At 43.7% G+C, this 11,363-nt stretch overlaps 1 protein-coding gene across 8 annotated transcripts in view; it reads left to right on the forward strand.

The window, feature by feature from the left end:
* Window positions 1–11,091, forward strand: part of DLC1 (DLC1 Rho GTPase activating protein) — a 321,812-nt gene extending 310,721 nt beyond the window's left edge. For all 8 annotated transcript variants that reach the window (XM_081130751.1, XM_081130750.1, XM_081130756.1 and 5 more), the window contains 8 exons: window positions 1,281–1,440; window positions 1,556–1,754; window positions 3,334–3,547; window positions 4,995–5,109; window positions 5,653–5,871; window positions 7,150–7,367; window positions 8,123–8,296; window positions 9,284–11,091. In XM_081130751.1, coding sequence (XP_080986877.1) covers window positions 1,281–1,440; window positions 1,556–1,754; window positions 3,334–3,547; window positions 4,995–5,109; window positions 5,653–5,871; window positions 7,150–7,367; window positions 8,123–8,296; window positions 9,284–9,404 — 1,420 coding nt within the window. In that variant the 3' untranslated portion in view covers window positions 9,405–11,091. The remainder of the gene's footprint in view (window positions 1–1,280; window positions 1,441–1,555; window positions 1,755–3,333; window positions 3,548–4,994; window positions 5,110–5,652; window positions 5,872–7,149; window positions 7,368–8,122; window positions 8,297–9,283) is intronic.
* Window positions 11,092–11,363: the final 272 nt, after the last annotated feature.

Here is an 11,363-nt window from a genome sequence, read left to right on the forward strand (position 1 = left end):
GGAGTCACATTTCCCTGCTGGCTATTTAAAACTGCATATTTTACATTCTCGTTTCTGAGTTGTCCACCCCCTTCCCACCAAACCCTCAAGAATCTGAAAGTCCATAATGCTTGTTGAGTTCTGGTCAGTTTTTCCAGTGAGTCAAAACCGAATGTAAAAGCCTCGCATTGTGGGATCCACGGAGCGGGGAGAAACTCGACACAAAATTCTTTTCCTGTTAGTCCTGGCCCTTTCTTGTCTCATTCACCGAGGCCGCCTGTAGAGCTCGACAGCATTAAATGCCTGACACTGGTTCCTGCTGTTGCACATACCCGGGGGCTGGGCCTGGCTTCAGGACTCCGGGGAGCAGGGGCTGGGCTGCACAACCCTCCGGGTTCTTTTGCGCCTTCCTTTAGCCACCTGAAGATGTTCCATGCTCCGGGCTCGTGGCTGGAGAGTTTTTCCGACTTCAGGTCATTAGCGTGGCCCCTGCTATTGAGCTCTGGATTTGGTGGTGCCTGTGTTTGACCAACATCTTGTATTGGCTGTTTTGTCGTCCAGCCTTACCTGGTTCTTTTAACCCTAAACACTCTGGTTCTTGTCAAGAACTTAGAAATGATTCTTGTCTGATTTCAGGACAAAGGGGAACTTGTTTTTCAGACTGTTGTGTGGCACCTGATTAGGGTTCTGCAGGCTGTTTTCTGCTTCTGTTCTTCCTGTGCCTCTGTTTTGTAAGGAAGCCCGTCAGTTCCCTTGAGAATAGAGACCCGGCCCTGGCCAGGCAGCTCCGTTGGTGAGAGCATCCTCCCAATACACCAAGGTTGCGCTTCCATCCCTGGTGCGGGCACATACGGAATCAACCAATGAGTGCATAAATAAGTGGAACAGCAAATCAATGTTTCTCTCTCCCTCTCTAAAAAAAATCAGTTAAGAAAATAAAAATTAAAGCATATAGACCCAATTCTCAGAGTTAACAGTGGAAGGAGAATCCCCAACTGAGTAACTGTGACTGGCCTGCCAGCCCCAACTCTTAGAAGATCTGTCCAATGGAACTATCTGGAATGGAGGAAATGTTCTAAATTTGCACAGTCCAGTATGGTAGCTACTGGCCACAAATGGCTAGTGAGTGCTTGAAATGTGGCTAGTGCAACTGAGGAGCTGATTTTCTAATTCCATTTCATTTACATTTAAATAGCCACCTTAATAGCACAGATCTAGGGCCCACAGGGTTTACCTGCGGAGATGGACAAGAGGAGACAGGCTAGTAAACATCTCATCTCCCCACCAATTTCCTTAAATAGGGCCGTGCCCAAGTTCATGAAAAGAATCAAGGTTCCAGACTACAAGGACCGGAATGTGTTCGGGGTCCCCCTGACAGTCAACGTGCAGCGCACAGGACAGCCCCTGCCCCAGAGCATTCAGCAGGCCATGCGCTATCTCCGCAACCACTGTTTGGATCAGGTGAGAGCTGCTGCCTGCAGATCCCACTTAATCTCGGGAACTCGGGTGCGTGCTGCTTTTTCTAGTTCTGTAGTGAAGATGTTGCTTTCATCTTGACACTGTTTTTTCCCAACAGGTCGGGCTCTTCAGAAAGTCAGGTGTGAAATCCCGGATTCAGGCCCTGCGCCAGATGAATGAAAGTGCTGTAGATTGTGTCAGCTATGAAGGGCAGTCTGCTTATGACGTGGCAGACATGTTGAAGCAGTATTTTCGAGATCTTCCTGAGCCACTAATGACAAACAAACTCTCCGAAACCTTCCTACAGATCTACCAATGTAAGTGTTCTTTGACCTTAACCCTGTTGGAGGTGGGAAGAAGTGCGACCACCTGAAACCTCTAGCTTCCTTTGATGTCACTCTTTTTGGACCCACCTGTTGGCCTCTTGGAAACACGTCATCAGTTTCTTCCTTGCCCCTTTGTTTGTGGAACAGGTTTCTATATACCTGTGGATTGCAAAAACAAATTCCCCTTGTCATCATTCTCTAATTACTGAAGCAATTGTACATTTTTACATTCTGATCCCGGAGCTCATTCTTTCATTGGTTTCTAGAACAACATTATCCAAGAAGCTTTTAAAAGGGCAAGTACCAAAATCTGTCTCTCCACCTTGTCTGTGGAAATTTCAGTTGCTTCACATCTCTCCAGCAGGACCTGTTGTGTTTAAAATTTCACAGGTGTCTGTATGCTTTATCTTGATGTTCAATGAATAAATAATCTTTTTCTGTTATTCTTCTCAGCTTCTGCCAGAAATACTTGGGAAAACAATACCCATGCCCCTCTCACTTTTAAGTAAAGCTTAAAGCAAACAGTTATCTAAATTAATGATCAAGATCAGAATTATAGCTTTTACAGCCGTGTGTTTTTCTTGGCTCCGTGTAGTGTTACAGCAATGTAACTTGAAAGCAGCTTCTCTTAGTGCTCACATCGTCTTTAGCTGGCGCATTGGACTTTGTTTTATGAGAAATGGAGCTGGTCTGGATTATTTCATTATTTGTTTCATCCTTTCATATTTTATGAAAACACAGGTCACATTTTCCCCACCAAGGTATTTGTTATGTACTGTAACCATGGAGCTGTTTAATCGGTTTGTCCTATGGCGCTGCATTTGAGTGACTTGATTTTTCCACCACATGCCTTTTTAAAAGAAAGATTTCCCTGGAAAAGGAGACCTGAAGGTTGGGTCCAGCATTTTCTACATGTGTCTTACTTTATGGGTCTAGTTCTCAAGCATGTATTTTTATAATAGCCTCTCAGTAGGCTTTCTAAAACTTAGAGAAATCACTAGTCAGATACGCCTGTGGTTTAAATCGACTGAAAATTGGAGCAGCTTCCTTTTCCCATTTCAGAAATGAGCAGATCAGTTAAAATTATGAAAGTCCCCAGAGATACTGAACTGAACATTTTTGTAGGAAAGACTGAGACATCTCAGTTCTTAACCCTCTTAAACATCTTAGATATTTCATTGACATGGAACAAAAGTGTACATGTATAATATTTTCAGTAATTGAGAATGGTAAATTAGGAATTTCTAAAAAGTACTTAGCAAAGAAAAAGTGTTCTGTAAACTAAACAAGCAGGCCTCGTCTGGAGTTGAATCCGAAGGTGGACTTAGGAGTATATTGGCATTGTGGGTGTTTAAAATATTTTACCTCCTCCACCGGCAGGAAATACTTGAGGGTAGTGACGCCGGTGCAACCCTAATTTCTTCCATATTAACCTCGAGTACACTTTCTGCAAGTGCTTGTTCAGGCCTGGGCTGAGGTCTTTGATGCTGATGTGTTTGCTTTGGGACGTTTCCTTGCGATGTACATGGAAAATCACTGGGCTGACGGGGAAAATGCTGGTGTTGTGCAGATGTGCCCAAGGACCAGCGCCTCCAGGCGATCAAGGCGGCCATTATGCTCCTGCCCGACGAGAACCGGGAGGTTCTACAGACGCTCCTTTATTTCTTGAGTGATGTCACGGCAGCTGTGAAGGAGAACCAGATGACTCCGACCAACCTGGCCGTGTGCTTGGCGCCCTCCCTCTTCCACCTCAACACCCTGAAGAGAGAGAATTCTTCCCCAAGGTACAGTCAGAGGTGCGCACGGGCATGCGCCTCCCTCTCCTGGGGTTGTCCCCGTGTCCGCGGGATTCGTACCCAGGTCAGGCCCAAAGGCGGTGGACCTTCATCCTTCACAGCCCATGAACCTCTCCTGCCCTCCTCCCTCCTTTCTTCCTAGCCCAGGAGGTGTGACTTCCCAACAGTCTAGTTATAGGGGACAGATATTCACCCCAGTGCTACCCAGTGCCCTCTGTGACACTGTCATCATATTCTGCCATCAGAGAGTCACACAGACTTACTGGCCTGAACAACTGCGTCGGGGGTGAGAGCCCTGCTGCCCTGGCTTCTGCGTGGCCAGTAGAGCACAGCTCCTGGCCTGTGCCAGGCAATTGAAGGGAAGTAGCCGGATCTGAAGGAACTAAGAAAAGGGTTGAGCCTCTCAGTTAGGAACTGGTGAAGCCAGTGATTTGCAGAGTTTCTCCTTAGATGTAGGCAAGGTGGGAGTGGCTGTAGAAGAAGTCGGAGAATCTGGAAAATAACAAAGGCTGGTGTTTGCTCAGCACTTGCTCTGTCCCAGTCACGGGACTGCACCCTTGACATTCATTAAATTCTCATTTAATCCTCATAACAATCATAGGAGGTGAAGATAATGTTGGTATCTGTTTCCCTTAAGAGGAACCTGGGGTTGCAGGGAAGGTCAGTTAAGTAAGTAGCTGGCCCGTGTCTGAAAAGAAGAAATGGCAGAGCGGTTGGAGCATCTGACTTCTGTGAATATTTCTTGTGAAGATGTGTGTAGAAAACAGTCACAAACTGGACTGGCCCTACGTGCCAAACCCATCCAGCTGATCCTGTTCCTTCAGCTCGGGAGGAACTTGGCAAATGTTTCTCAGCTAGAAGCATGGGGCCTCGCTGTGCTAGTTGAAGCCACACAGTGCTTCAGTATCCTTTAACTAGTTCTGGCTGTTGACTAGGCTTCCAGCTTTAATGGGACCAAGGACAGAGATGAGCCTAGAGAGAGATAAGATAAGATAAAGGCAAGACCTTTAGGAAACAATGGATTTTCCCCTCACCTTTGGGAGGGGTCCTGTTTATTTAAACTGGGAAGAATAGTGACACTATCTACCTCGGTGTCCAATGCCTCCCACCCACGCCCCTCTCTTAAGCTGCCTTTCTCCCTTCCCACCACACTTACATAGACCTTACAAGCTGCCCTATTTAAATAGGAACCTATTTACTATAATGGCTTTAAACAGCCTAGATTTCATTGAAAACAGTCTCTTTCATGTTTTTTGTGTGTTGTTGATAAAATTGAAAAACACTAGTGACTAAAGTAAAGCACACTTTAACCCTTGAATTACAGAGAGGCTCCAGTGGGGCGGTTTATTTCTCTCCTTTGGATTTCTTTGACTAACACATTGATTTTAAAATACGCAAATATTCGAGTCTTTCCCCTCCTATTTCTTCTGTGCAGGGTAATGCAAAGGAAACAGAGTTTAGGCAAACCAGATCAGAAAGATTTGAACGAAAACCTCGCTGCCACTCAAGGGCTGGCCCACATGATTGCTGAGTGCAAGAAGCTTTTCCAGGTACAGAGTGGGGGGATTTTGCTGTTTGTTAAGGGTAATGTGAGTAGAGATGAAATCTTCAGTGCAGCACTTGTTCACCTCCTACCAAGAGGTATTTTCCCCAGCTGGACATTATATACATAACCCGAGTGTCTTACTACATATATTATAATGTATAAGTTCATTAGAGTTAGTATGTTTAATGAAATTGCCGACCTCCATACCCCTTAAAAAAGCAACAAATTACTTGAAATAAATTCTGTATCTGAGACACGTGTCTTCCTCACTATAAGCCCTATTTAGTCATTTACCCTGCTACAGTGACTTTTCAGATACCTTACATGAGAATAAGCTGTTTAGATACCTTTTTATGAAGATTGATTGTTTCCTCGTGATACCGTGTGAGGTGGGTAGGGACATCCTCCATCTGTTGGGAACAGGTATTGGACTGTCTGTGCCACCCTGAGGGTCTAACCCATTGTTTGTGCCCTGACGCTTCCATTGATGGTCAATGAGAATGGACACAGGCGGATCAACCTCCTTTTGGTCTCCTGTCCCTCACAGGTTCCTGAGGAAATGAGCCGATGTCGCAATTCCTACACCGAGCAAGAACTGAAGCCCCTCACTCTAGAAGCATTAGGACGCCTTTGTAACGACGAGTCAGCTGACTACCAACACTTCCTCCAGGACTGCGTGGACGGCCTGTTTAAGGAGGTCAAAGAGAAGTTTAAAGGTTGGGTCAGCTGCTCTACCTCAGAGCAGGCCGAGCTGTCCTATAAGAAGGTAAGTCATCTCCCTGTTGTCAGCCGTTGAGTTCCAGGGGTCAGGGCTTGGGTTCATCAGAGATGAGATCCTGTTACCAACACAGCTCTCCGTGGGGATCTGGCACCCATTCCCTTTTTAGCAGAGCTGGGCAGCCAGGTGATTCAGATTCCCCAGGTAAAAGCGGAAACCAGCCCGGTGAGGAATACTTACCCAGCGCTCGTCAGAGGAATCAAAACAGCTAATGCAGTGCTCCCACAGAATCACACTAGAGTTCCCTGGAGTGTTTCTCTAGTGGTATTGGGCTTTAGGGCCTTATGTAACCTGCCTAGACTTTTAATTTGGTCAGAATCCTCTTGCACACTCCACTCTACACTCTTTGTTCTTTTTCTTTTTTTAATATATTTTTATTGATTTCAGAGAGAGGGAGAGAGGGATAGAAACGTAAGTATGAGAGAGTCATTGATTGGCTGCCTCTGCACGCCCCCTACTGAGGATCCAGCCTGCAACCCGAGCATGTGCCCTGACCAGAAATCAAACTGTGACCTCCTGGTTCATGGGTCAATACTCAGCCACTGAGCAACACTTGCTGGGCTCCACTCTGCTCTGGGCCCTTTGAAGAGCAGGAAGCACTTGGGGGAGAAATTGACTTGTTGGGACTGAAAGCCCTATGAGGGCAGACACATATGTTGTGGTTTAGCAGGATAGGCCCATCGCAGGTATTTGTTGATTCTGTCTCCACCACCTTGAAAAGAAATAAGACCGTGAGGGCAATTTGGATGGCCATGCAGGCTTTGGGGTGCAAATAAAGGGTCCTACTTTATTTCACTGACCCTAATATGGGTCCCAGGAATATAGATGGAACGATTTTGACCTGAAATGACACCACTGGTTCTGTTCACTTTCTGGCCTAACCCTGGGATGTACTTGGGGTGGCAGCCTGTTAAAGCCATAGGTAATTATTAGCCTCCAAACAGATGACCATATACCCAGCTAGTGATTTGCCTTTATTTTTTTTTTAAATATGTCTTTATTGATTTCAGAGAGAAGAAGGGAGAGGGAGAGAGAGAGAAACATCAGTGATGAGAGTCATTGATCGGCTGCCTCCTGCACGCCCCCTACTGGGGATTGAGCCCGAAACCCAGGCATGTGCTTTGAATTGAATGAACCAAGATCTCCTGGATCATAGGTGGATGCTCAACCACTGATATATGCGGGCCAGGCCGGGCGTGATTTGCCTTTAAAGTCTAGGTGTGTGTATGGATTGCCTTAGCACTGAAAAACACATCCTCTTTTCAGGTGAGTGAAGGACCTCCTCTGAGGCTTTGGAGGTCAACCATCGAAGTCCCTGCTACCCCCGAGGAAATCTTGAAGCGCCTACTTAAAGAGCAGCACCTCTGGGATGTAGACCTGTTGGATTCAAAAGTGATTGAAATCCTGGACAGTCAAACTGAAATTTACCAGTATGTTCAGAACAGTATGGCACCCCACCCCGCTCGGGACTACGTCGTTCTGAGGTGAGAGCTTCCAAATTGATTATTGTAGTGAGGACGACCTGTATGTCACTGAATATTATGAGATGGTAAAATTACTGCAAATAAAATGTATGCCTCCATAAAAGTGTTGAACCCTTGCAAATATGAAAAATATATCTACTTTTATTTCAATAGTGTGTTCATTCCTGAAATGGTTTGGACTCTTTCAAAACTGATCTCAGAAAGAGAGGTGCATTTAATTGAATATGCTCCGTGGTAACAGATTCTTGCCCCTTTTAGGATAGATGTCCTAGGTAGAAATAGCTGATGGATGCATAAGCCAGGAAATAACATTCAGTTCCAAGTGAGCTGTGGTTGAAGCTGATTTATATCGAATTCATAATTCTCTGGAGACATTATTAAAAGAGGAATTCCAAGAATCTTTGAAGAATTGTCACATCATTTGTCCAGAACTTTTCCAACAGAGCAACCCTCATTTGGATGTTTATCCTCTCATACAGCTGTGAAATGTAAAAATGGTTTTCGTCACACTTCAGATTGGTTCTCCTCAAAAGAGCTGACTATGTTGAGCATAAACACCCTTTGGAGACGTGGCTCTGTACAGAGCTATCATTCAGGAGTCCTTGCACAGTAGTGGAGAGGATGCCGTCCACACAGGGCTGGGTCACACAGCACGGCCACCCATCCCGTCCTTCAGCTGACTCTAAGATTAAGGCCCCATTTTCAACTTGGCTTCCAGGAAATTTTATTTTTTCCCTCTGGTTTTGTCTCTACAGGACATGGAGAACTAACTTACCCAAGGGGGCCTGTGCCCTTTTACTCACATCCGTGGATCACGACCAGGCACCTGTGGTAGGGGTGAGGGCCAACGTGCTCCTGTCCAGGTATCTGATCGAACCCTGCGGGTCAGGGAAATCCAAACTCACCTACATGTGCAGAGCTGACTTAAGGTACATGTTGATTCTGATTTTTTGACATGGTGTGAGGGTCATGAAGAAGATTTGAGACTTTTTGTCGGATGCAAAGAATGGCTTAAATGCATACATGTTGTATCTTGGTTACTCCATGAAGAGTGGTGCTTATTAAGTAACACCTTCCTATTTCTTGGCCTTTGGATACCACATCCTAACTTTGATCCTTTAGAAAATGTGGCACTAAAGTAGTGTGGATATGGTGGTTCTGCCATGAATTTAAAGCCACAGGAAATGCGAGTTTGGACAAACAAGCAGATGTTCTCATTTTACAGTCAAAGGTGTCCGAATAATGTGACATGCCCTTTTAATAATTCATTGGGCCTATAATCTTTTCTATGGACCAATGTGTATTAGTATCAGAAAATTAGTGAAATGCAGCATTACAGACAAAAACAAACGAACTTCTGGCCCTGGCCAGTGTAGCTCAGTTGATTGAAGGTCATCCCTTGCACCAAAAGGTTGCTGGTTCAACTGGTCAGGGCGCATGCCCAGGTTGTGGGTTCATTCCCCAGTCAGGGTGCATAGGAGAGGCAACTGATCGATGTCTCTCTCTCTCTTTCTCTCTCTCTCCCCCTCTTCCCCTCTCCCCCTCTCTCCCCCTCTCCACCCCACCCCTTCCTTTCTCTCTAAAAATCAGTTTTAAAAAAATTGAACCTCTGAAAACTCTTTTCAGGTGGCTCTCGTGTTAAATAAATTCCCATTTGAATCTTTCCATCTCAGTACTTCTCCAGGTATCTGTGTGCTCTGTTGTTATATATGCCCAAAGCTTTCCCTGAACAGTTTTACTGAGTATCTGCACTCTACGTAGTTTCTTGAGAAACTTCTAGTTCCAAGTGTGTGATGGAGGAGCTAGGAGCTTACATTGGAGTAATACAAGTAATCTTTACTTACACATTTGCTGATCAAGAAGTGGAAGTCTCTTTGCAGCTCCAATAATTCATCTGCTTTTCCTTTCTGTCCTAGGGGCCACATGCCAGAGTGGTACACAAAGTCTTTCGGACATTTGTGCGCAGCTGAAGTTGTAAAGATCCGAGACTCTTTCTGTCATCAGAACACTGAGAGCAAAGACACCAAATCCAGGTGATCACTGAGGCAGAGCAGCCGTGTCCACCATCCGGGAGTTTGTTTCCGGAACCCTTGCCAGTCCTTGGAAGAACGGGTTCTGCGTCTAATTCTGAAACAAGACTACAAGTTGGAGTAGAGGAATTGACTTTAGCTGTTTGATACATTTTTAAAGCTGCTTCCTGTTTGTTTAAGGTCTGTGTTAAAGACCTTGACTGGAATATATGACTGTGCAAAAAAAAAAAAAAATTATTCTTACGCGAATTGCTTCTGAGAAGCAAAACTCTTATAAATACATATTGGAAGATGATGAAGATACTTCATTCTCTTGTGATACTGGTGTATGTGTACCTATGTCATTTTGTTTGCAGCGTGTTGAGGGACTGGTGTAGCCACTGGAATAGTTGGTACTCTTTGACATGTTTTCTCACTGAGATGAGCAGAGAAAGGTTTGCACAGAGAAGTGTGTGTATGTCTGTTTGTTGCTGGTTGAATGGCATAGATGTGTAAGTTGGGATGCAGTGTCTGGCACACTGAGATGCATCCAAGAAGGATTTTGATGTATCAGATTCAGTTTAACCTGAAATATCTGACTACCCATGGATCCATCCAGAAAGGGAACCCTTTTATTTTGGGGGGTTTGGCAGCCTACCCTTGTCCATTTATTTTTTATGTTTTATTAAACAGAATCCTCTATCAACCTCTCCTTTACCTGAACAGTAATTGTAGTAAATTTACTCTGATAGCCCATTTCAAACACAGTTTATCTGCAGATCCAATTGCAAATAGTGATGTTGTTTTTAACCAGGATAGATTAAGGGGATGAAAAAGAACTCCCCCTTACTAGTTCCAAAGCACAGTTTTGCTTTGTTTTTTCTAAATAGTTGAGATGTAAAAACTGAACACTCTATCGTTTACTCCTGAATCAAGCATCAGAATGTTTTACTTGTCTGAATTCTTTGCATTTTCATGTGTATCACAGAAACTCTTTAAGACACGCTATGTATGGGAACATAGGAAGCTAAGTATGTCTCAAGGAAATCCCTGTAAATATAACCCAACCACAAAAGTTGTTGTTATTAACAGTATTTCTGAAAGCTTAACAGGCTTATTAATTGGATTTACCCTTAACAGCAAATAGGTTTTCTGGTTTTATGATTTTTTTTTTTTTGCTTTGATTTTCCTATATTTTCTTTTTCTTTTCCTTTATAATGATGCCCTTGGAATATATTTTCATGGTGATGGCAAATAGGTTTCATAGTAAAAAACAAAAGCAAAATCCCAGCACAGTTTTTTGGAAGGGTGGTCTTTATACAGGTTTTACTGTAATGGTAAAGGTTGACTCAAGAGACAGTATTAGTGAATTTACTTAGCATGGATCAAAGTGAATAACGTATGAATGAGGGTTGTAAGAAGGATTTTTATTTTGTTTTAACATAATTTAGCTACCATTGTCAGTGTTATTTCAAAGGTTCTTTGAAGAATTGGTGGGGCTGGATTAGAGTGTTAAAATTTGAGTATTTTGGATATCAGTGTTTTTCATGAAGATATTCTTGTATATTCAATTTTAATGGCTTTCAGATTTGTAAGATTGTATGTTGTATATACCATTCTATTAAGACACATGTACACATGTCCACTGTGCTTTCAAAACATAGATTAAGCATGATAAAGATTATTATTTAAAATATACTTGTATTTATACCTCAGATATTCTTTTGGGTTTTGTACCTCAAGGCTTTTTTTTTTCCTAATGTAAATACACTTTTCATGAATACAGTCTAAGAGAAAAAAGTAAATAAAAGAAGAGGTTTATATGTGCTCTGTATCTGTACAGAATATAATCGATAAGTGCACTATTAAATGTTTAAGGGAAAAGTCTGGCCTGCTCTCCTTTGCATTGCATCTCACTAACCCCCCCCCCCCGAAAACCTCGGACTGCAAGGCAGATCATTCTAGCATCAACCAAAGTGAAAGCGTG

Source organism: Miniopterus schreibersii, assembly GCF_964146895.1.
Source record: "Miniopterus schreibersii genome assembly, chromosome: 2".
In the NCBI taxonomy this organism is placed as follows: domain Eukaryota; kingdom Metazoa; phylum Chordata; class Mammalia; order Chiroptera; family Miniopteridae; genus Miniopterus; species Miniopterus schreibersii.